At 40.3% G+C, this 24134-nt stretch overlaps 1 protein-coding gene across 2 annotated transcripts in view; it reads left to right on the top strand.

The window, feature by feature from the left end:
• Positions 1-24134, top strand: part of LOC146003928 (max dimerization protein 1-like) — a 182852-nt gene that overhangs the window by 7621 nt on the left and 151097 nt on the right. For both annotated transcript variants that reach the window (XM_083142432.1, XM_083142433.1), the window contains exon 3: positions 7333-7362. In XM_083142432.1, the coding sequence (XP_082998558.1) occupies positions 7333-7362 (30 nt within the window). The remainder of the gene's footprint in view (positions 1-7332; positions 7363-24134) is intronic.

Raw genomic sequence — 24134 nt, 5'->3', positions numbered from 1 at the left:
GGCTACAATTCTCCAATTCCCAGTTCAACCTCATTTGGTGAGGGTGGCGAGTTTTTGTGATTTGTGTGTTAAAAACAACAATAACGTATGCGAGCCAACATTTTCGTGTCCACAGGTATTTGCAGCTGAAATCACATTCAAATAACTCGAAGGAGTGTTTATATTCATCAAGTTTAAGAAAATTTGCTTCATTCGTAGGTGTTTCTTCTTTGCAGGACACTTTTATATTTTTATTTTCCACTTTATAATTAAGCATTGCTCTCACATTGGATCCTTGTTGGACAACTTTTATTGTTCTGACCAGAATAATATAGTTATGTAATTTAAAGGCTCCTTCACAGACATGCCATTATATACTCATAACTACTATCAATCATACTGTGTTTAAAGTGTTGAGATTATGCTTACAATCTGCAGTGGTAGTTGAATAAACCCTGCAGCACATAATTGGACTTTTTTTTTCCACCTGTTTGAATTTCAGATTTATTTCTGATTATAAGTGCTGCCATAGTTGTCCAAGGAAAGATGTGAGTGTTACCAAATGTAGTGTTGGATAAAAGGTATGACACAACGATCCATTTTATAAATTTATGTTATAAACCCTTCTGTGGGAAGAATATTTATAAATCCCATGATGAATATGTTCTTTTTCTCTTCAATATTGTATTATGTACGAGGGAAAGTTCGAGAAAAGTTTCCCCTGGTGGCTGTGGACATTGATGGGAAGGAAAAGCAAAAAATGTAAATGAGAAAAGGAATAGCATACTTACTTTATTTTTCCACATAGGAACCCTGGACATTCAGACATTTTGTCATACCGCTTGATAAGCTTCAAAAAACCCTCTTGGAAAAAATGAGTGTCCTGTATACGGAAGAAGTGTTGCACGAAATGTGTCACCTCAGCATTGCTTCCAAAGTGCCTTCCTCCGAGAGCCTTCTTCAAAGCCAGAAACAGATGGAAGTCACTCGGTGCGAGATCGGGACTGTACGGCGGATGGGTAAGGTGCTCCCAACCAAGGGTTGCGAGATGGTGTTGCGTAGCCCTCGCCGAGTGCGGTTTCGCATTGTCATCCAACAACAGCATGCCAGATGTGAGAAGGCCAGGCTGCCTACGCCGGATAGCCTGCTTCAATTTGGACAGGGTGCAACAGTAACGTGCAAAAGTCCAGCAACAAAACACCATGGGCATCCCAAAAAACTGTGAGAAGCACCTTACCTGCCAAGGGGGTTGTCTTGAACTTCTTCCGGACAGGAGATGATGGATGTTTCCACTCCATTGATGTGGCCTTCGATTTGGATGTGCTATGGTGGACCCACGTTTCATCCCCCGTCACAATCCGAAAGAGAAACTCATTTCCTTCCCTGTGATAACGCGTGAGATGCTCCAAACTGACTCCCATGCGCTGGTCCACATGTTCTTGGGTGAGTTGACGGGGCACCCATCGTGCTGACACTTTCCTGTACTGAAGCATGTCTTGGATGATCTTGTGAGCTCGCGCATGCTCTATTCCCAGTTCTTCAGCGACATCATTGATGGTGATGATTAAAGCCTGTTCGCTTTAATCATGTCATCCACCAACCTGACGTTTTCGTCTGTAGTGGACGAATGCGTCCAACCAGATCGAGGTGTGTCCTGCACTTGCTCACGCCCCTCACTGAATTGGCGACACCATATCCACACCATTTGTTTCGACATCACTTCTGATCCATACACTTCCACTAGGCCGTTATGAATTTCTGCTCCCGATACTCCACGTGCCCATTCATACCGGACAACCGCTCTCACTTCCTCCTTTGACCACGAATTCAACATGCACCTTCTCTCCATATCTGCCGGGCCACAACTGAGAGGCACATCCCCTCGTTTGCATGCACTATGCTCATGCCATCTGTTGGATCGTGGTCGTACTTCACCCACAGGTGTATGGGTGTCTGTTGTGTTCCAACACAGCCTGGTTTCCCCCATTGCTGTACGATTTCCCTGGCAAAACTGGGGGGAAACTTATTTTCGGACTTTCCCTCATATTAACTTGATAACTGCCTTCTATGGAAATTAAGTACAGTTTGCACCAGGTTGATTTTGCTTGAGTTAACTTCAGTGGATTGTTTTGTTAAGGTTGTTTGTAGTTGCTCGGTTTTGCTTTTACATGCGGTGATGTTTCATGTTATTTTGTAAGCATCACAACATCTGAAAGATTATTCTCGGTTTAAAAATCTTGTATTTTTTGCAATCATGAAAAATTAATTTATGCACAGTAAGGGCTTGGGAAGTTTTGTGAGGTAATTTAAGGATTACACTGCATTGAGTACTGAGTCTGGGCATTTCATGTGTTTTCAGCATTATTCCATTTAATTATTTTGTGATTGTCTGTTTTATAGTTTTATTCAAATGGGATGTTGGAAACCTCTGTATTATTCTTTAATTGTGCCCATTGCTTGTGCACTAACACTTCAACCTAATTAAAAGTGCAGATTATTCAGGCAGGGCATGTATTATTCCATTGCTAATGAACGTTTTGAGAACTGAGCTGCTTTATGTAAAGATGGTGTATGTGTTTGCTTTGTGCCTTTGTGCATTCTTCCATATGGTATGGTAATAACATGTTGAATTCTTGAGTTATTAATTGGTTCTTGGGCTGCTTACCAAATTGATCAGACCCACATTATCTATTCTACATAATTGACTGACATTTAGTTCTAATGTGGTATGCCCAATATTTCCGACAAAGCACAGTCGAATAAGATAGTAGACACCTGCTGAATCTGATCACAAGTCTGGAGTCTGCATGTTCTCCATATATGTGACTTCATCTTGTCATAATCAAACAATTGTAAACTGTCACATAACAGTATGTTGTCTGATCTATTGGGCGACCAGCGTTGATTGCATTCCTGCGAATTGTTATCTTCATTTGACATTCCTGAGAACATTTGTTCTTCATGTACAACAAATGTGTAATATCATTTACTTGAATGTTGCACAACCTGCCATTTCACACCAGTGTCCAGACATGCAAGAGGCGACCTTCTGTGAAGGCATCCAGAAGTCAAGTCCACTTCCATGCTTCCATGTAGTACACTGGGATCCATGAGTATTACCATGCAAATTGTCCGTCACCATGTTCGTGCACTTTATTTGACTCAAGAATTAAAAGAAAACTCATAACAAGCTGTTGACAACTTCTGCACAAGTATGCATAAAAATCCATCGCTTAAAAACACACAGGATGTAAGAGAAAAATAAAAGAAAATAGTCATGGACAATTTGCATGGTAATACTCATGGATCCCACTGTACATCCCGGTGACAGCAGTCTAGCGAGCTACAAGCCCCTTGTGCCTCGACCATAACCAGTACAATACTTTGAGGCCATGTTGTTACATGTAACATGTAGTTAGTGCCCCTTTACAGCCTCTGTGTACGAAGATTTTATCGGTGTCGATATATCATTCTAGTTCTCAATAAGAAGCCCTGGAAAGTATTTGTCACTAAAGACTGGGGGGAGGAAAATCTTAATCTACACACATACGAGGGTCACTATTTATATTTTGAGCCTAACAATGAAAAAACAGGAATTTGGCATTGAAAACTGCTTTATTGTTTTTCGAAGTATTCTCCTTTATGGTCAATACACTTTTGCATTCGTTCGAACCATTTGTCAAAGCAGTTTTTCCAATCTTCTTGAGACACCTCCATAATATGGTTTTTGAACGCATCAACGGCGTCTTCCGCCGACGAAAATCGTTGTCCACGCAATTTATTCTTGACATTCGGGAACAAGAAGAAGTCATTGGGTGCCAAATCAGGACTGTACGTCGGATGACCCATCAATTCGATTTTTTGACTGTTCATAAAGTCGGTTGTTAGATGAGATGTGTGACAGCTGGCATTGTCTTGATGAAGAATGATCCGACGGCATTTGTTTGTTTTCCGTATTTGACCGAAGACCTCTGGCAAACAAATTGTTGTGTACCATTCAGAGTTGACCGTTCTACGTTCCTCTAAAGGCACAGTTGCCACATGACCAGTTTTCCCAAAAAAACAGGCGACCATTTGTTTCGATGTGGTTCGAGCGCGAACAACTTTTGTTGGATTGGGTTAATCTTGAAACACCCATACAGTCGACTGCTGTTTACGTTCGGGCTCATATGCATATATCCATGATTCGTCACCTGTTGCAATCTTATATACGTCTTTTGAAGCACCACGATTGTATTTATTGAGCATTTGTTTGCAGCAATTGACGCGAGCGTCTTTTTGAGTTTTTGTCAAATTGTGTGGGATCCAACGAGAACATACCTTTCTCACAGCTAAATGATCATGTAATATTTTATATATGCTGGTGGAACTAATGCCTATGGTTGCCTCAATCTCACAGTATGTCTCATGACGATCTTGCAGTATTAGGTTTTGCACAGCATCAATGTTTTCTTGAGCGAATGGCGGCCACGATTAAATTCGTTATACCAGCGTTTCACAGTGGCAAAGGATGGGGCTTCATCGCCAAATGTGGAAGTAAGTTGATCGATGCACTCTTGTCTTGATAATCCGCGTCGAAAATCGTAAAAAATCTTCGCACGAAAATGTTCACGAGTTAATTCCATTTTATTGTTGTCGCGCAATCTCCAAGGCAACATAAACAACACAAATGAAGCTATTGACAAAACATTTGAAGTACGTTATGGTCAGTAATGCCAGACGATTTCGTGCAATTGTCAAATCGCGCCTAACTTCAATCAGTGTTGCCAAGGCTCAAAATATAAATAGTGACCCTCGTATTTTATATATATATAAAATACATATTTATAATGTTATTAAATATAAAAGTTAATTACTAAATAGTTCAATGTATTATTTTTAATTTTTTTGTTTAGAGAGAGAGAGAGAGCAAGCATTCGACACTCACAGCCACACTACTTTCTGTGTGTTTTTTATATTATCCTAAGTAAAGTATATTTGAAGTCAACACTAATTGCTTATCTTTTGTTGTTGCAACAAAAACTCTCCCTCCCCCCTTGAAATTTTTGGTGGGGGACATCCCCCCCCCTCGGATTTTGTACCCAGGTTTTAGAAACTGAGTGAGGAGAAATTTTGTACAAGTGTTTTGTTGTCTTGTTGATGTCCTGTTTTCGACTTTGTTTTTGTTAAGGCCTTATGCCTGTATTGTGTGATGGACCAAACAAGCAATCATATCAGTATCTACTGTTATTTTCACTAAATTAGTAGAGTGCCAAGTGGCTAGCAATATGGAAAAAGAAAAGAATGATTATTGATTGATTTAATAATATGACCTCTTCAAGCCACCTGGCTTTGTACTGTTTTTCCCCCTCTGCTTTCTATTTCTCATGGTGAGATTTAATAATGCTATTTCGACAGTATGTTTAATAATCAATCTTACTATACCAGATCAATGTAGGATAGGGTACTTAAGTCTGTCTCATTGGAAACCAATATATACATTTATAACAAATTAAATGTTTCAAGAAACCAATGACATTTTAATATTATATTAATTCATTTGGCAAACTGTGCCTCTGACAAAAATCTGAATTTGAATTTGATAAGTGAGTGGATCTAAGGCTTTAATTCTAAGGCTGACTTATTGCTCTCTTATAATATTTATTTATTTAACATGTTTTTGCATGTTACATGTGAAAGATGCGAGAACATTCTCATATACCAAAGTAGGTCTATTCTACCTGCTTTCTGTACTTCATGTTGTAGTTGATCAACCTTAATTTAGTACCCTCGTAGCTATTTACAAGACAAGTTTAAATTAAACTGCAAAGTCTATGTACAAATCATAGTACAATTTTCAAGAGAGATTAACCCATTTTAAAACTTTCAGATAAATAAATACTAAGGGTATTATCTCTAATTTGTATATATCTGGAGGCTTAGTCACTAATAAGCTTGAGTAATGTACTTTCCATCAATCTATTATCATGTATGCATTTTTGGATATATTGTTTGACTATGCCAGCATAAGAGATTGTTATAGTTCAGGTGAAAGTATAGATATATTTCCATTCATTTGATCATATGAGTACAAATAGCACTATGATATGGGATAGGTCAGTTACATGTATAATTTTGAGTACAAAGGAATTTACACATACTTAAGCATATTAAAAAGTATAAAAAAGTATAAAATAACGTAAAAAATAAAAATAGAAGAAGGATCAAAGGTTATGTCTATTAATGAGAAGAAAAATCAAAGGTTATATCTATTAATGAAAAATATGAACTAAGTACTCCTCTGTGCTATAAAACAAATACTTTATTACCAAGCTCTTTACTGTCATTTTAAATTTAGTTGGATTATGATTCTTGAATTCTTCTGGCAGTTTGTTATAAAGTTTTACACCTTGAAATCCTAGACCATCTCACAGTACGGTTGAATTCTTTAATGAGCTATGGATTTGCAGGAAGATGATTCAATGTATTGTATATGTATATTTTTATGTCACTTGACTTTTATATAAGAGGTATTAAGGTTTAAATCAAACAACTTCGCCCTGTTTTGTTCTACGTCTGCCTTTCAAGTAGCATTTATGAGGGATAGTTGAATGAATACTCACTCCCTATGGTGATATAATCGAGTTGCAAACAGCCCTTTGTATGATATGAACCCTGTACTAATTTGCTATCATGTGATTTGTTTTATAAACTGTGGGTATTTTTGCTAGATAATTGAACTGATAGTGTGGTTTGAAAAGTGACAGTTGGATGTCTAAGATAAAAGTTAAGTGCGTCTTTGAACATAATTTTCCCGTCAAGGTTACCTAGGACATCAACCTTTAGTTACATGGAAACCAACCAACGCAACCTCTGATGTACAGGTCGATTACCTAGGACTTCGCAACTATTAGATGTAGAATAATATCTCATTGTTTCTTATCGAATTTTTCTTATATTATAATTTTATCTAGTGCAATCAACGAGCGGCTGGCGATAACTGGAGAAACTTAAAAATAAGTGCTAACACTGTTAACAGCACCAAACCTGACATGCCTAACCTACGTAGTTATGCATGTAATAGTAGAAATAAACCTGCGAATAGGTTAGGCAGGTTGTTTTATTTTACACAGCAGGCAACAAATTCGTGACGTCATAAAAGTCATAAAACTGCTGACAACATGTTTCGAAGTTGCTGTCGCTAGCCGTTCCTCATGTCAAAAGTATTTTGTTGGGTCATTTGGTCTTTAGTTTACAGTTGTCTCCTCTTCATATACATTTTTATATTTGATTTGGTGTTTCATTTGTAGACATTGTTCATGATATATATAAAAGCCTGAGTTGTTTATTGATGGCTTTGTTTTCATTTTTCAGGACAACTCATAACGAACTCGAAAAAAATAGGTAAGTACCGAAGTTAACTTACTACTACTTTTGTGAGTTTTTGTTAGAATTGCGACTCCATGCAAATTAATAATAATACCGGTCTTTACGTAACGAAGAAACCGTCGAATCTTTCATAGTGATATAGTCTGATACATAATCTCACAAATGTGATTATTTTTTGAAGATGGAAGATATTTTGTTTCAGGCATCGTATCAACCAGAAGGAGAAGTACTCAAAATTATGTCAATGCATATGTTTTCTGTTTTTTTTTGGGGGGGGGGTACTTTTAAATACCTACTAGGCAAGGGGCTCTTAGGGTCATATGGGTAGGATATGGTGAATTTCTAGATTTACTGTGATGCGTTCTTCCTTAGGGTTTTAACTGAGCTAGAGCTTCTGGTTTTCTCAAAAGATATGCGGAAAAAATGCCGCTAAACAGGATTTTTGTAAATACGTACCATCTTGGACGTAATTTGGAATTTGTGTTCGGTTCTATAAGTTCTTATGTACATGGTAATGTCACCTGTGTGAGTTGGGAAATTGTGAAATCGGAAATTGACCTTCCAGGATCTCTGTAATCTCCCCCGCCAGCTCGTTACGCACGACAATATAAAGAACATTTGCCTGTGTAGACACTTGTGTATGGCGTACTGAAGTTTTCGTACGTGAGCAGAATTACGTCAGTTATTTTGACTATATTTGTTACAGATGAGAACCAATTGGGTTTTGCTATTCCCTAGCCCAACGTATCGCTTTACATTTATGGCCCCAGCAAAGTTGCAACGGTGGGTAATTGCGTGGGTAGCTGTCTCATTTACTGTACCCGTAAATATCACATCTAAAATGCCTATTTCGAATAACATTTCTTTCAAGAAGGCCTCATTTGGAGTGGAAGTGTTGCCAACTGCGAGACAACCACTCCTTTGCATTCGAATGCGTCCAACCTTAGTTGGTTGTTGAGTATAGTTTATTAAATTTGTGTCCGTTAAGCCGTCATTTTAGTAAGGAAATAGGATAACGGAGTTGCCCCAATTCGGTGATAGGATCCTGGCAAAGCCGAATTTCTAGTGACTTGTTATCGCCTCGTAATCAGGAGATTTCTGGTTCTGTGCGAGGAGCATGGTTACCATGATGCTTGTGTACGAGTGGCAGCTGACTCCCGATTCTATTCTACATTAATGCAAACTTTGTCAACTGTGTCCCGTAGAAATGAGTGGACCATCTGTTGCAATTGAAGGACAACTGACGCTAGATGGATCGACTTTCATATGTATAGTATGGCTTATTTCATTAAATCATTTTGTGCGCCCGTTTCTGTTCTTGCTAAGATGTATTGATACATACGGAAAGTGGCGTGCCCAGCGAGGGATTGTGGGGGTCATAACACCCGCTTTGGCCCAGTATTCCTAAAAAAAACGCGTCAAAGGCAGGAAGAGATGGCAAAATAAGGGCTGACTACAAAAAAGCATAAGACCCCTCCCAACCTTTCGAAAATCCTGGGCACCCCACTGCATACAGCGATGCCAGCTGGCAAGATCCAACTTTATGGCCCGATCCAGAAGATTTCGGGTTCGAATCCGGTTCGGATGTTGATGTACCTTTGTGAGTATCCCATCATCAATTTCATCTCCATCATTTAACCTTATCTTGGATAATGTTGATGCTATCAAGGCTCGTGGTTAGGTCCTGGTGACGGAGTACATGAAATCAATACGTAACACTATCAGTAACGTGCCCAGGAATCTCGTAAGCTGGTGATATATCGTCTCCGCCATTATGTGATGGTTACCTGCTTGCATTGTGCGATAGGGACAGTTGTCTTTGTTTCTTCTGTCATCGCCTTGTAATCAAGGGGTTCCGGCTTCGATCCTCGGAGGGGACCTATTGTACAGTGGATCCCACTTTAAACTGTAGGCCCACCGCCATATTATGTCTGACCATAAAATTGGACTCAAAACAAACTTTAGCATTTCTTTCTCGTTATCTTTCCTGCCATTGAAATACAGTACATGTTCGTCATACGTTACCTTGGTGCACTGTCGCTTTGGTGGCTGAGCATGATAAGTGGTCGACTTGCGATCTCTCGAAGTTCCCGGGTTTGCGTTCCGACCTAGACATAGTTGTGTGTGTTGTCTTCAGTACTAATCTTTTCATCACTCATATGGCCTCCCCGATAGCGTAGTGGTAACTTCGTCGCCTTGTGATCAAGATGCCCAGGTTCGATACCCGGTGGAGCTATTAGTGGTTCGGCCCACTTTAAACTGTAGGCCCAGTCTCGATTAGCCTAGCCTATCTGTGCATAAGAGTGGGCAAAACAAAACTCAAACTCATCCTCATCGACGCAATTAGCCACAAGTGTAAGAAAAGCGACGCTAAGTAACAAATTGGTAGCTTTTCTCAATACATTCATTGAATAGAAACAGCACATCCCAACCATTTATAGACAAAAGGTGGGGGGAGGGGGGGGGCGTAAAAACACTTGTTATGAGGAACTAGTCTTGTTGCATCGCGACGTATGTAAACCTCTCCCGCTTGTAGGCGCTTCCTCTGGTCATCCGACAGACGCTACCTGCGCGTGGGTAAGCCAGCTTTCGATGTGACTCGTTACGTAACGCTTTCCGTCCGAGAGAGTTTGAAGGCACCGTGTTGCCGAAGTAGAAAAAAACAAAAAAAAAACATGGCAGTTGCAGCTCGAAACTTCAGAGATTCCATTCACTTGCATTAGAACAATTGCAACGGCCGAAATATCTTGTAGGCCTTCGATTCTTAGTCCCCTCCCCCCACAATTTTCCACTCGTGGAGGGCGAGTGAAAGCGAGGCCAAGTTAACTGATCCATAACGGAGGCTGTGCAAGTGCGATCTTTTGCTCGGATTCTTGTACTGTTCCCTGTTGTAAGAGTAGTTTTCTTAGCTGCATTTCAGTTAGTATCCTTTGAAAATAATAGAAGTAGGCAGCTGCTGTTATGATTTCATAACTCCAAGTCTACATTTTCTTATTTACCTTTCTGTGACCCCCGATGTTACTCTTCTTGGAGTAATCCAACCATGCCAAAGACGTATTTAGAGGGAGATCCAGGGGGCCCGAGCCCCCCTTCCGAAAGACTTTCTAATTTCTGAAATTAAATTATCAAAATATACTTGTTTAGCATTTGTTGTGTACGCGAGGGTTATTTATTTCCGCCGAACTTACACGAAGCCAAGGACTAGATTGGGATCATAAGGGTTTGAATTGACAGTAACTAGGATGATTTATGCACACTAGTACCTAAAAAAAAGTCAAGATCTTTGCTTTTCATAAATTGGACATAACGCCCTTTTTTGTTATTGAATAAATATTCGATTTTTAACTTTTTTTTGGGACATAATTTCCTTGTCAGAACCCTTCTATTTATAAAAATTTGGCGATCGTAACTTCACATGCTGTTATATATCTGTACATATACCGGCTTTTTACCTATACGTGTAAAATAATAATCACGTATTCATTGTATTAACTTATTGATTATAAACGTTAATATTATTATTTCTGAGGCACTTTGTTCGGGCCCCTTCCGAAATATATTTTCAGACACGTGTCTGAACCATGGGTACTAACTACATTCGAGTTACTTGGATGTGTGTGTGCTTATAAATTTATTCAAGTAGTCACAAATAAGCAGGAGAAAATGAACTTCGTGCTGGTCAGGGAAGTTCTGATTTTCATTATTTTTAGCTGCATCGCTGCGAGCTGGGACAGGGGTTGTAATAAAAGGGTTCTGGATCCGATCCCCGGTGGTGCCACAATGCATAGTTAAAGCGTTGAAAGCTCTGCCCGACAGGGGTGTTCTGCCGATTTTTTATTCCTCGTTGCGATCAGTGGGGTGTCCAGGAACGTCGTGAGGGCCACGGCAGAGAGCATTATTATTTTCCCATCTTTTCACATGTATTAAGTTTTACGAAAGCTGCCCCCTCCTAGCAACCACTCACTGGTCGCGATTGACCAGAAAACCCCAAATAGACATTATATATATATATATATATATATATATATATATATATATATATATATATATATATATATATATATAACAAAGGAAACTAACAACAAAAACTCTCCCCCAGGTAATTTTTGTTTGGAGTATTTTTTAGGACAAGATAAATCGCTGCGCCCATTATCACACTCACGAGTACTACCCACTTCTATAATCGCAGCCAACTTGACGTAAAACATAATGGATGTAAATTAAATGAAAAGTACATCGATAAATGCCTATTGTTGTGCACATGCAGGTACCCTTTGCTGTGCAACCTGCAGCTGCAGTGAGGACTTGCTCCGAAGGCATTGCTCATGTGTGGTAGATCTTCTGAGAAGGCTTGGCAACATCGGAGTAACGTTCGAGTTGGGTGACCTGTGTTCCGGTTCAACAAAGAAGTAGACACAGGAATCGGGATGATGTTCAGGCAGGCCTTTGCTTCGGGGCTCGAGTGCCTTCTCGCCCGAGGAGCTGTCGCTTTAACTTCCGTGTTGTGTCACTTTTTTTTCTCCCTCGTGTGTCGGAACGGGACAGAGAGTGGGATTTCCTCAAAACGCGAAAGCAAACTTGTCGTGTAGTTTGCCTTTGAAATTGAATTTCTTGGAAATAATCCCCATGAGTTCAAATTTTAACTTCATAACTCCCCTCCACTACCTATTGGTGGGTGACATCTTTAAGCATGATTCTGCTTTTGCATAAGTTCACTCTCAGATTGGAATTTTGCTTCCTTATGGAGCCTTCCGAAAAGGTCAAAAGTAGTCAGATCACAGTCCAGTACTGATTGGCATTTCGATGTTCTGCCCACTGGCGTAGGCAGGACTTTTTTTTTCGGAGGGGCTGGAATTGTAAATGTTGATAGCCCATTGCTGCGTTCTAAGGGGGTGCGGCCATATTTTACCACAAAATATTTCGTAAGTATCATTTTTATATTTCGTTAAAAGCAAAAATAGTGATCGGGGCTCATTTAAAGGGGAGTTTGCATTCACTACTTTGGTTTTTCTCGTTCTTTACTGCTTTCGTTTGAAAATCCAATTTTCTCAATTTTAGGAAGGGCTGTAACACCATCTCTTCCCTGCGTACGCCAGTGACTGTGATCTGTTCTTATCAGAACGGAAATTTGAGTTTGAATCCTCAAAATGACTCCCGACATGCTAAAAGCATAGCTTTCAATCCTCGATTCAATTACTGTTTCATGATGCTCAAAATTCGGCACTGTCCTTGACATGTGAGCACACCAATGTCAAGGCCGGGATTCGAACCCGGGGCCCCTTGCGTCGTAGCGAGTTGTGATAACCACTCCGCCACGGAGGTCTTCAAGCCATGGGGAGAGATCATATTGTTGTTTTACAAAATTTTCTCACTGTGCCACATCACTGAATATCTAAATAAAACGTTTGCTAAAAAGTAGTGTGCTATTTTGGGTTTTCTAGTTTAGCTTCACAGAGGGCGCATAGAATTTTCTCCCTTTTGGACACGCAGTGTGTACAAGCTTGTGTCGTATCCAGCTGCCTATGACGTCAATATAGCCAGAAGGATGTGCCCGGCCTAAGCGGGCGCCGCCTATCACATCGCTTCCATTCAGTGCCGAGGTCAGGAGAGATCTTGTTTTAACTTCATGGAAGAACTTTCATGTCATCCAGGAGACAAAGTTTCTACATGACACGAGGTCACGTAATGCTCAAATTGAGGCCCCATATCAGCATTCTTTCGATGTATTTTTCTTTGCTCCCGGACCGGTTTCAGTTCCCATCATTCCAAGCGCAACCTGATGTTCGGTTTCACTAAGGGTGGTGCTGGATCAGCACCAGCATTCGCGCATTGAGTTCCTTCCCTTGGTGTTTCGCCAAGTTGGAATTTACTATGGTGATATTATTAATCTGGTTATGAGGCGGAGAATCCAATTAATGAAGCGTAAATGTCCTTCACGAAGAAACAGCTCTCCTTTTAGCCTGGGGGCTACTTGCAAGGCCTTGTGCAAGCACTTTAAGTTTTATATTGTCTTCAGAAGGAGAACGTGTGGAGAAATGAACTAGCAGTTATGTTTTCTACCAGGTAGCACTGGAGTAGTAGGTCGGCACTGTTCAAAATTCAGAAAGTAGAGAGATCTAGTTCTCATATTAAGTGCTATGACACATCTAAGACATGATTTAGTGTAGAATCATGTAATATTTGAGGTATTGTGCGTATGCAACCACGCAGTGCAGGTACAGGGTTATTTTGGGTTCTTTCTGTCCAGTAGTATGTTATGGAAACAGTGTGAATTTTCAGGGTTTAACCTCACCACCCTTGAAACCTTACGTTGAATTTCCTAGTTGATGTTTCTGCATTAAAGTTGAGCTGCTTAAGTTTTGTCCGTAAGTATTGATTTGTTACACAGTCTGTGAATAACTGAGAAGCTTGTGTGGCTTTCTTTCGTTACGCGGGTACAGAGGAATTGTTCACGTTCATGATATATTGAAAATATATATGGCAAGTTTGTAGCTACCACAATTGGTGTGACGCAATACCTAATGTTAAAGGCTTCTGTACTTGGTGTTATATGACAGCCAATGACATAATACTAGTCCAAAGATTGTGCTCAGCCAGGGAATTATCCACTCACCCCATCACCCCCCAAGTTTCCTCACCCCCAGTTTTTTCACAAAGGTCCAATTTATGGTAATTTTGGCTTTAAATTTACCCTCATCACCCTCAATATGAACCTACATCCCCACATGGAATATTATGGATATACCCCTGTGCTGAACAACACCGGGGTATAAGGGGTGTCCATTTTCGAAGACACCCAAAATGTTAACCCCCTTTCCACATAGTACACCTGGACTGCATATTGCAGACTGGCGAGGCCGTAGCGTCTGGACTCACGGCCATCATAATCCTCCGTGGAGCTTATGCTGACCTTGTGTGTTTGTGATTGTCCTCTCATGAGTTCCAACCACCACCCTTCATCTTCATTAGCCAAAAGTGGCAGAAAAGCGATGTAAAATGAATAAATACATCAATCAACCACTCCAACAGCAGAAGTGCTCTGTTGCACCAAGTATTATTATTTGTGAGTCAACGCTCGGTGTTATTTAGCACCACACCTTTCAGTACACACTTACTTCCACTGTGGAACTCCAGCTAAAATTATGCATAATGATACTACTGTCGGCTTTGCACATTTATATAGTATTCGCGTCTCGGGTAGCATGACAACGATATGCAGGGATTTCTGTAAGGAGACAACCTTAGCCAATTGCGACTGCAGAGCGGAAAGCTTCTTAGGATGAGTGATTAATCTCAGGGAAGAGCAGTGGTACGTCGTGTTTGTAAACATGGGTAAAAATTCCCATTACAGCCCGCCGAGTTTGATGAGAATAATATATTTCCACTAGGTACGTTTTACGTGCACGTTCGTGGAATGCAAATGGCGAGTCGAATGTGTTGCATATTAAATGTAGGTGCTCAAGGGAAACATGCATAAATGTTCATACCAGATGGTGTCAAGAACGGCGCGTACATTTGCATAAAACAAAATTCGTTGGGATTAACGAACAGCGGAACGACATGTGAACCACGTGGGAAAGGTTCTGCTGGCTGGAGCGTCTTTTGTTTTCCGTGCTTTCTAAGCAATATTGTCACGCGTCGGGAATATTATTTCCTGTTTCCTACCCAGGGTGTGGACTAGATTTCACAGACCGATCGCCGTATGTGGAGGTCATACGCTTCGTGCAGTAGATTGGCGATACGGTGGGCAATTATTGGAGTGGGGTTCGTGTGGCACTAATCACTTTGAGAGCTGAAAAATGTATCCTTTCCGAACGGCTGTGCCCGTCCATGTACCGGTATATATGTGTCGACAGCTAGTGGTAGATCAGGTTAAGATACTCCCTGATGTTATACCGTTGGTGTCAAGATGTTCATATACACACACAACCACAAAGTTGTCAAATGTGGAAGAAGATTAGTCAAATGTGGAAGAAGATTAGTCAAATGTGGAAGAAGAGCGAAGCAAATCATTGTTTTTGAAATTCATATAAAATATATCATTACTAACCAATTGTTATACACAGTTGGATTAAAAGTTTATTTTGTGTCACTGCAAATTACATTTTCATGCCTTATAGATAAATCATTATCTACTGTAGCAACATCACGTATATTTTAGTTGGATGTGTAATATATAGGTATATTTGTTTACACCCACTGGGTAGTAAGTGTAATTAACCGTTTTCTTTTTAATTTCATTATGATTATGTTGAATTTATCTTGCATAATATTTTGGCAATCTGTTTCGTCGTGTACATATGGTGCCAATCAGGACAGTGAGAAGTTGAAGTGGAATCCTAGCCTTCCAATTGACCCTACCGGGAATCGCAACTGGGCCCCTTGATTATAAGGTGGTGGTGATCACGGATTTATCGATTTTTCTATTATAGCCTGAAAATTGATTAATGTAAAACTACATTCGCCACGTCCTATCGGCTTGAGGTTAGCATGTTGAAGGCGTCGATAATAGCGAATAGTGTGTTTGTGTGTTACTCTGCGTTAATGGTTAGTAATTAATTTGTAGGCAGCCGGCCTGAGCATCATCCAGAGTTGATTATTAATTCCGGCCTCATGAGATAGAGCATCTCTTCCTGAAGGCATTCCATTGTTTGGAACAGGTTTGCTTCGGTCGAGTGGCGTCGCATGCTATACTTCACGGTGTAAGTGCTGCGTTATGCATGAAGCGGGGGAGTGTGCTCCTGCGGATGCTTGCTGGATGCACGATTCACGCATGACGTGCAGTTTAGGCTTTTTGGGCGCCTTAGCCGTGCGAGTCTGGCTTCTAGAGCGGGATAAAAGTTGGTCAGGTGGTCCCAGAGCTATCCGTTCACGGATCCTGCAAGATCGGAAGTGTGTGGAGGTTTCTGAGAAGTGGACAGGGTAAAAGCATGAAGATTCTCTGTGTATCGTGCGGATTGCTGTATTCTGTGTTTCTCAACGCATTTGTATAGTATGATGACATCTACAATAAATCTGGAAGTCACTCAATTTTTCCGCATCGTAATGCCATTAGTCCTCTCCAGTGAACTCCTATTGTGTTTGCAACTATAGCAAGAGCTTTAGTTTCCCTTTTACCAAGGTTCTGGCGTCAGTGGGGGAAGTAGACGATGTGATAGGTTACGTGCGGTTTTGCCTTGCCTCTACGCGTGACAGCAGGCGCTCGGAACAGCCAATCAGAGGAGCTTGTTACTGAAATTTGCCCGCGTTCTTATGCTATTGGAGACCGGAAATGACGCCAGCCGTACTTTTCGTCTTATGCATTTTGCACGAGAGTATTTAGTAAGAGATTGCGTGTGTTAACATGATACACTAAAGTACTTTATGAGCCCCTTGATTAATACTATCAGCTTGTAATCAAAGGGTTCCACGATGCGGAATCGACCCATTAGTGCCCAAGTTGGGCTTAACACTATTAATTTTGCAATACGTACTCAACACTTATAATGTGCAAGAACACCTGTTTGTGGGTTCAATTTTACCGTTGGAGAATTTTGCGTAAGAACTTATTTAAACTTGGATTTTTTTTAGTAACTCACTTAAAATTATTAACAAATGGAAAGAACAGCTAGACATGCATGGTGTCCCTAGAGTGGAGATCTCTCGATTTCGAAGATCCTGTCTCGATTCTGCGAGTTTTGTCTCGCTCGGAAACCAGATGCAAACTGGTTCGTTGCTTTTCTCTTGATTGTTGTCTAGGCAAATGCCAGCCTTTCGTCCAAACTCCTAAGTTCTACGCCCAGGCAGGTCTAGTTCTAACACTCGAAAGTCCATTGTTCAAGTTTCGTTACGGTCTGTTCGCTCGTTGAGACATGAAACCTTGTAGGCATATTTTGTGACACCCTGTACGTTCTAGAATAAAATCCCAGGAATAACAGAATCTTGTAGATTCGAGGTCAATCACTGAAGAAGTATACCCAATCACTCGTTGCTGAAGAAACGTTAAGAATGAACATTACTGCCAAGAAATACAAGCCAGAGATACACACCACCGTGGCATGCGACCACAAACTTTTCAATCGCACGTTGCGGCGATGAATGAATTTCGACGATACTTCATTCTGGTCGAATGGCAAGGGAGAAAAAAAGAAGAGAGGGCTACTTCCAAAAGTAAACATTTACCTCCGCCTTCCGTTTTCCTTCCTGTTTACAGGAACGTTTGTAACTTTTTCTCGTGGCCCTGTTCCTGACGCGGAAGAGTTCTAGCGCGCCCCTTGTCATAGCAGACGTACACATCCACAAATAATTGCCTCGGCATTAAAATAGAAAAATCTAGCTTCAGTGGCAGAGGGAATTCGTGGGAAGCCTTGCCAGCGGGACGGGTGCCAATGACACCGCACACAAAATCAAGGTCATTTGTAATGTACGTCACGAACCACATTAAGAACACGTTGGAGAGGAAGCACATTCGGTTTTGGAGTGAATGAGGGTTCGTATCCGCATGAGCTGGGGATTCTAAAAGAAAAGGATGACCTGCAGGGGAAAAAAAAAGCATAGAACTGTCATCGTAGATAACATTTTCCCCCTTTTGATTCTGCTTTTTCGTAACTAAGGTCTCATGTTTATTTGGATCAGTGTTAACAATTGGCATATTTCCATGGTTCCTGTGTCGATTTCAGATCCTTGCTTTCGGTAGTGTTATTATTGAAATTCTTTTTCTGCATCCATTGTGGTGTCTATGAAAGCCACGTCAATTGTTCGAGCTGTTTTAATTCAAAGATTTGCAACTCGAGCGATGTATCCATCAAGATTTGACGAAATACCCCGGAAAAGAAACAGAGCACCCGAAAAATTCAGAAAAAAAGAATAACTCGAAAACTAGTTCATCTCTCAGTATTTTCCCACAATGCACGTGTTCCGAGTTGCTGAATTTTCCTCGATTTTCATCTGCTTTCGTCGGGCTGCCTATTTCGACTTTGGTGATCTTAATATGTCATTCTGCGAATTTTAATGTATGCATATAACTTCTGTGTGTTGAAACTATTTTCAATTCGACTTTACACGACGTAAATGGGCGAAAATGTCCATAGTTGAAATCATATTGGATGCTTTTTAAAATTTGTTTTGACAGTTTTTGTTTCTCGTGGATTTATTGTTAAATCAAAAGTTTTAAAGATTTTCAAGAACTGAAAGCTGTCTCTCAGTATGCTCTTGTCCACTGAAATGAGATTTAAACTTTATTCAATTTTGACTACCATTATTGTCCTTCAGCGCTATGCAGCCTAGCGTATTCCTTTTGTAATTTCGGGTGTGTGTGTAACGGTGGGTTATTCATGGTGTCCTTTTTCTGTGTCTTCGCGTTGTGTTCGGTTGGCCACGCGATAGTCGAATTAGAAATATGAACTCCAGTTTGTGGTTTAGTTTTAAGTCCACTTTATGCACAGGAAATCCAATCGGGACTTGACCTGCAGTTTAAAGTGAGATCCGAACCACTTGTGACTCTAGCGGGTTTCGAACCCGGGATCCCTTGATTACAAGAGACGACGTTATCACTATGCCATCGGGGAGGCCCTAATATAAACTCCCATCAGAGTGCGAAATTCGATTCATTTGAACGATTCTTTTTTTTTTTTGCAGTGAATTGATATCGAGTGAGCAGAAGAATAGCTTTTCAAATAAAGAGCTGCATTAAACCGTATGTGCACAGTAACATGGATCTATATTAAGAAGTAAGATATCCTTAATGCTATGTGCAAGCAATTCCTGTTGCCAGGTCACGGTGATGCTTATTCCAGTTGGTTTTATCGCTTATGGATTTCCACGTACTACCCTCCCGGGATCTACAGCTGTTTGAGGAAGATAACTGCAGAACGTTTTATTTTTAACCGTGCTCTGTAGATAGTTATCCAGATATACGGTATGGTAGTACAAAGTATGCGAGCTGCCTGCCAGAGCTCAGGTAGAGTTGCATCCCTTGGAGTTCCGATCGTTGCAGGTCCGAACCCTTGTTGTGACCCAGAGAAACTTCCCGAGATCCCTTCAAATTTACACTCCACCCAGAAATACACATTGTGTCGTGTATTACCACTTGATTTTTACCTTTTTCTGGCCTCTTTGTCAAAGGAATATAATTTATAGGAATTGTGTGTTTTCATGATTCTATAACAACAGCATTTTGCTCGTGACTGTACAATTGAACATTTAATTGCTACATTTTTCTGTTCCTCTACGTGGAGAGTCAAGTAAAACCCGTATTTGGTCTGTTATCTAGTAGATTTCTGTATGTAGGTTTCCACAAGTTTGCTGCATTTTAGCACAGATCCCTTGCTGATCTACATATAATTTCAAGTCTTGAGTTGGTGCCTGTATACCTCAAGAAGAATAATCTTTGGGATGCACGTGCAGTCACTTATGAGCCACTGCGAAGGTATTTCCACCCATCTGTCTGTGATCTGAGGCAATGGTCGAACTTCCTCCCCCATTCGTAAATTTGCCAATGTGGAAAGAATGCATAAAGCCGAATTTTATAAGTTTTAGGCTACCAGATGGTAAGAAACCACTGCCCTTCATTGGTGCAACTGTGTGGAGGAGGAGTCATCTTTAGAATAAGAAAAATGGCATTGTGAATCTCACGTGATCAGTTTTTGATGTAGTTTTGTAAATATAAATTGATATCTCGTGCATTTTAAGCTGTATGCAGTCAATCATAATGTGATTAATTTTTGTCGGACTTGTACATCATCCCATTTGCAGCCACCATTGTGTAGTATCAATTAGTTTTTGCTTATCTAATCCTCAAATTGGAAATTTCTACTCAGCTGCCTAATGAATTTTGTGTTTACAATTGTGATTTTTAGTATTGCACCACTGCACGTGCATCCTACTTTTTTGTTACTTCCGTTGTAACTCGATGCATTGGACGGAAGATAAACATTTAGTGAACGTCGTAGTCCAGCTATTTCAGTCTCTCTTTATTCCTTGTTCCACTTGCAGCTTTCACTTCCTGCAACTTCCAGCCGTAAAAAACAGTCCTTTTTTACGTTAAGTCTTCATAGCATGGTGCTTTTCAATTCTAAAACTTTTCCACTCAAGAATGAGGGAAGGCGGGGGAATACCGTATACCCACCCTTTAGTCATCCAGCCATGCCTCGGAGGGGCGAGCCAGAGAATCATAAAGAACAATCCCATTCTTTAAATTGTTCGCACCACTTTCATGCAGCTGTTGATACGTACTCCCCAGCGTTGGTACATCACAAAACTTTCGGCATATTTATTGATTAGCGGACGCCGAGTGTGAGTCAAGGTCTCTCAGAATCATTGATTTTCGTGCGATGTACACAACTTTCGGTGCTAATTCCGTGGTATACAGTTCCCATGCTTCCAAACGTGAACCGTATCGGTGTGTAATTCGCGCGTAGATTTCAATTGGAGCAGTGATAGGGTTGTTCGTCAGGTCGCAATAGGGTGCTTCTGTTTGTGGATTGAAGTCAATGGTCGAAATGTTTGCCGTGAGTTCTCTTGAACTAGCTTCCATAACGTGTTCACATTTCAAGCAACGTGCTCCATTTCCTTTAGAGGCCACTTTGGGCTCAAAAAAGCTAACGAAGACTGGACCTACAGTTTTTACTGGGGTCCAAAACATTGTGTAATGTGTGTCCACCGGAAATCAAATCCCGATCCCTTGATTACAAGTTCACACAATCCGTGGCACAGTGCTGACGCACATTCAGTGAAGATAATGGAGTGTAATGAAAATGAGCGTATAATAGGATGACGTGAGAAAACTAAGGATATCGAATAATCTGATATCCGGACAGTTATATTCTTCATTCGTTTTACGGGCTCTCCGCTTTTTTTATTAGTAATGTTCGTAATGCTACCGTACGGATTCTTAGCATATTCTTTAAATATTTACCTTTTTTCCAAAACAGGTATTTGAATTACTAAGTTCAGCATTTATCACGTTTGGTTTCTTATTTTTCAATGTGGGTCATTTGTGAAGGATAATCTGGAACCTATATTTGATAATATCTTTACTTCAGAAACCATTCTTATCATAATAACTTACTGAACTTGAAAAAGTAACTAGTCATCTGCATACACGAATTATCTGAATATCAGGCAATTCGTGGTAATCCCTAGAGAAAAACCTAACATGCTATTACACGCTTCAGATTGCAGCACTGCCATAATCTTCAAGCTTAAACTATATACGGTCTTTCTCGGCAGATGTGCCTCTATTATACGATCATCTTGCCGCACTGCAAGCAAAAGTTATCTTTCTGCGCTGCAAACTGATAACGTAATGCAGGCTTAACATCTAGTGAATTTGGAAACGTTTGTTTGGCAGTAGAGTATTGAACACAGTGGTCCGTTACACACACCCGTATTCAATATATGCTTCAACGTATGTGATTTAGGTTGCTGAAGCTAAAGGTTCTTGCTGAAGAAAAAGTGTGTTTGTAACTGGGATATAACTTATGCGGGAATGGCTCGTTCTTTATTCCACCTTGCGAACAAACGCCTTCGCAATGATGAAATGTCGCAGAACGTCCTTGAAATCAGGCCATGTGCGTGAAATGCTCCGTATCTGTATATCTGCATAAAGGCGATTCGCTAGTAAAGTCTTCCGCTTTGCACTCGACTTTTATGAACCAGATGGACGTAATGCATGGCGTGGCACCTAAGCAGCTGAGAGAAGCACAAGATCGTCCTTATCTTCTTGCCCTCTTCGAGTTAAAAAACGCTGGACGTTCTCGATTGGAGTTTCGTTCAAGATGCTTCAGGCACATCTCGTTCTCGTGCCTAATTGGCATGTAAAAATTACCAGTTTCCTCGGTCTAGGAAGTTCGCAGGTGAATATTAACATGTTGAGTGAGACTACTTCAGCACACGAAATCCAACAGTTCTTTACAATAGCCAGTCTCCATTTTGAAACTTGCAACTTTTTAATAATATATTTTAAGCGAACGCTAGTCTTGCACTATGAGGCAGTGATTGTTGTGGGCCTGAGGGAAATTACCTTGTATGCCTAAAAATTCCCAATTCAACCGTAAAATTCAATTTTTCGGGACAAAAATTTGCAGAAAATGAACTTTCCATGCATGAGGGTGTAAATCCGATTTTAGAAGCCACAAAGGCTAACTTAACACTATATTAGGTCTATGTGCGTTTTAAGGGGGAGCGTTGCGAAAATTTTGATGGAATGTACTTAATTTATTTCCGTTACATTAAAACATTACAAAATTTGTTTTACGTTCAGTCTTTGTTCATAATTAAAGTTACAACCTGAATGTTCTTACATTTTTAAGCTCAATTACGGTCAGCTGAGTTCGAATTGAAGCGAAAGACGATATTTCAGATGTTTAAACTAGTAGCTAAAAAACAGTTCTAAGACGACAGCATTTCCTTTAACATTTTGCCTAGCATAAATGCTGCGTAAATGCTTCCAAAAATTTTATAGCAGATGGTACTTTGCACGGAAGCATTTCATGTAAAATATCGGTAAGCTTTTGCGATTACAATGCATAACATATACAGCACGAAAGACACGTCCAGTTACACCATCTATGCTGAGTGCAGCGTGTTTACAATTGAAACAACTAAAATGTTCTTCCATACGTGCACAGTGAATGTTGTAAAGTATATATTTATGGAACGCCATTGTTTTGTACATAATATTGTTTTATATGAAACGTTATTCCTCTCGGTTGAATAGTTATTGCCTTTTAAAAATGTGAAGTGATACATTGTTTACATCTCGCGCGGTCGCCATTACACCTGCACTCGTGACCTAGAGGTCGCTTCTGGTTGGTTATGCTACGGAAATAGGATCGATCCTATCCTTGAGAAATGCCATGAAATATGCCATTGCATCTGAAATACCATAAAATTTCTCACCTTACACGTTAGCATTTTGGTCATGGCGTAAATGTTAAGGAAAATGCTTTTGTCTAAAGCGGGCAATTAACGTTGAAAGTTCATTCGGGAAAAGAAAACCTATATTTTACCTACTGTTTTACAATGTATGTATTGATGAGTATAAAACGGGCGTATCTAGAGTTGGTCCATGTGTACATTTAGTGTCATTATATGCATGTCACACCTCTGATACGGAACTGGAACTTATATTTACTCCATGTAAAGGAAAACCGATCCTTACAAATAACGGATAGGACATGAAATACTCTTGGCCCAGCATTAGAAAGAACGACAGTCTTACGCAAATATCCTAGCCTACAATTTTAGTCCGGTCAGTGAGTACACAAGACTGAAACACCTCCACTATGTCACTGATACGAGGGTCACTATTTATATTTTGAGCCTTGGCAACACTGATTGAAGTTAGGCGCGATTTGACGTTTGCACGGAATCGTCTGGCATTATTGACCATAACGTACTTCAAATGTTTTGTCAATAGCTTGATTTGTGTTGTTTATGTTGCCTTGGAGATTGCGCGACAACAATAAAATGGAATTAACTCGTGAACATTTTCGTGCGATGATTTTTTTACGATTTTCGACGTGGATTATCAAGACAAAGAGTGCATCGATCAAGTTACTTCCATATTTGGCGATGAAGCCCCATCCTTTGCCACTGTGAAACGCTGGTATAACGAATTTAATCGTGGCCGCCATTCGCTCACCGACGAGATTCGCGAAGGTCGTCCAAAATCAGTTGTTGTTGAAGAAAACATTGATGCTGTGCAAAACCTAATACTGCAAGATCGTCATGTGACATACTGTGAGATTGAGGCAACCATAGGCATTAGTTCCACCAGCATATATAAAATATTACATGATCATTTA

The sequence above is a fragment of the Lepisma saccharinum genome, chromosome 21, assembly GCF_977018435.1.
Source record: "Lepisma saccharinum chromosome 21, izLepSacc3.1, whole genome shotgun sequence".
NCBI classification, from domain to species: Eukaryota; Metazoa; Arthropoda; class Insecta; order Zygentoma; family Lepismatidae; genus Lepisma; species Lepisma saccharinum.
This window is presented reverse-complemented; position numbering and strand designations above follow the sequence as displayed.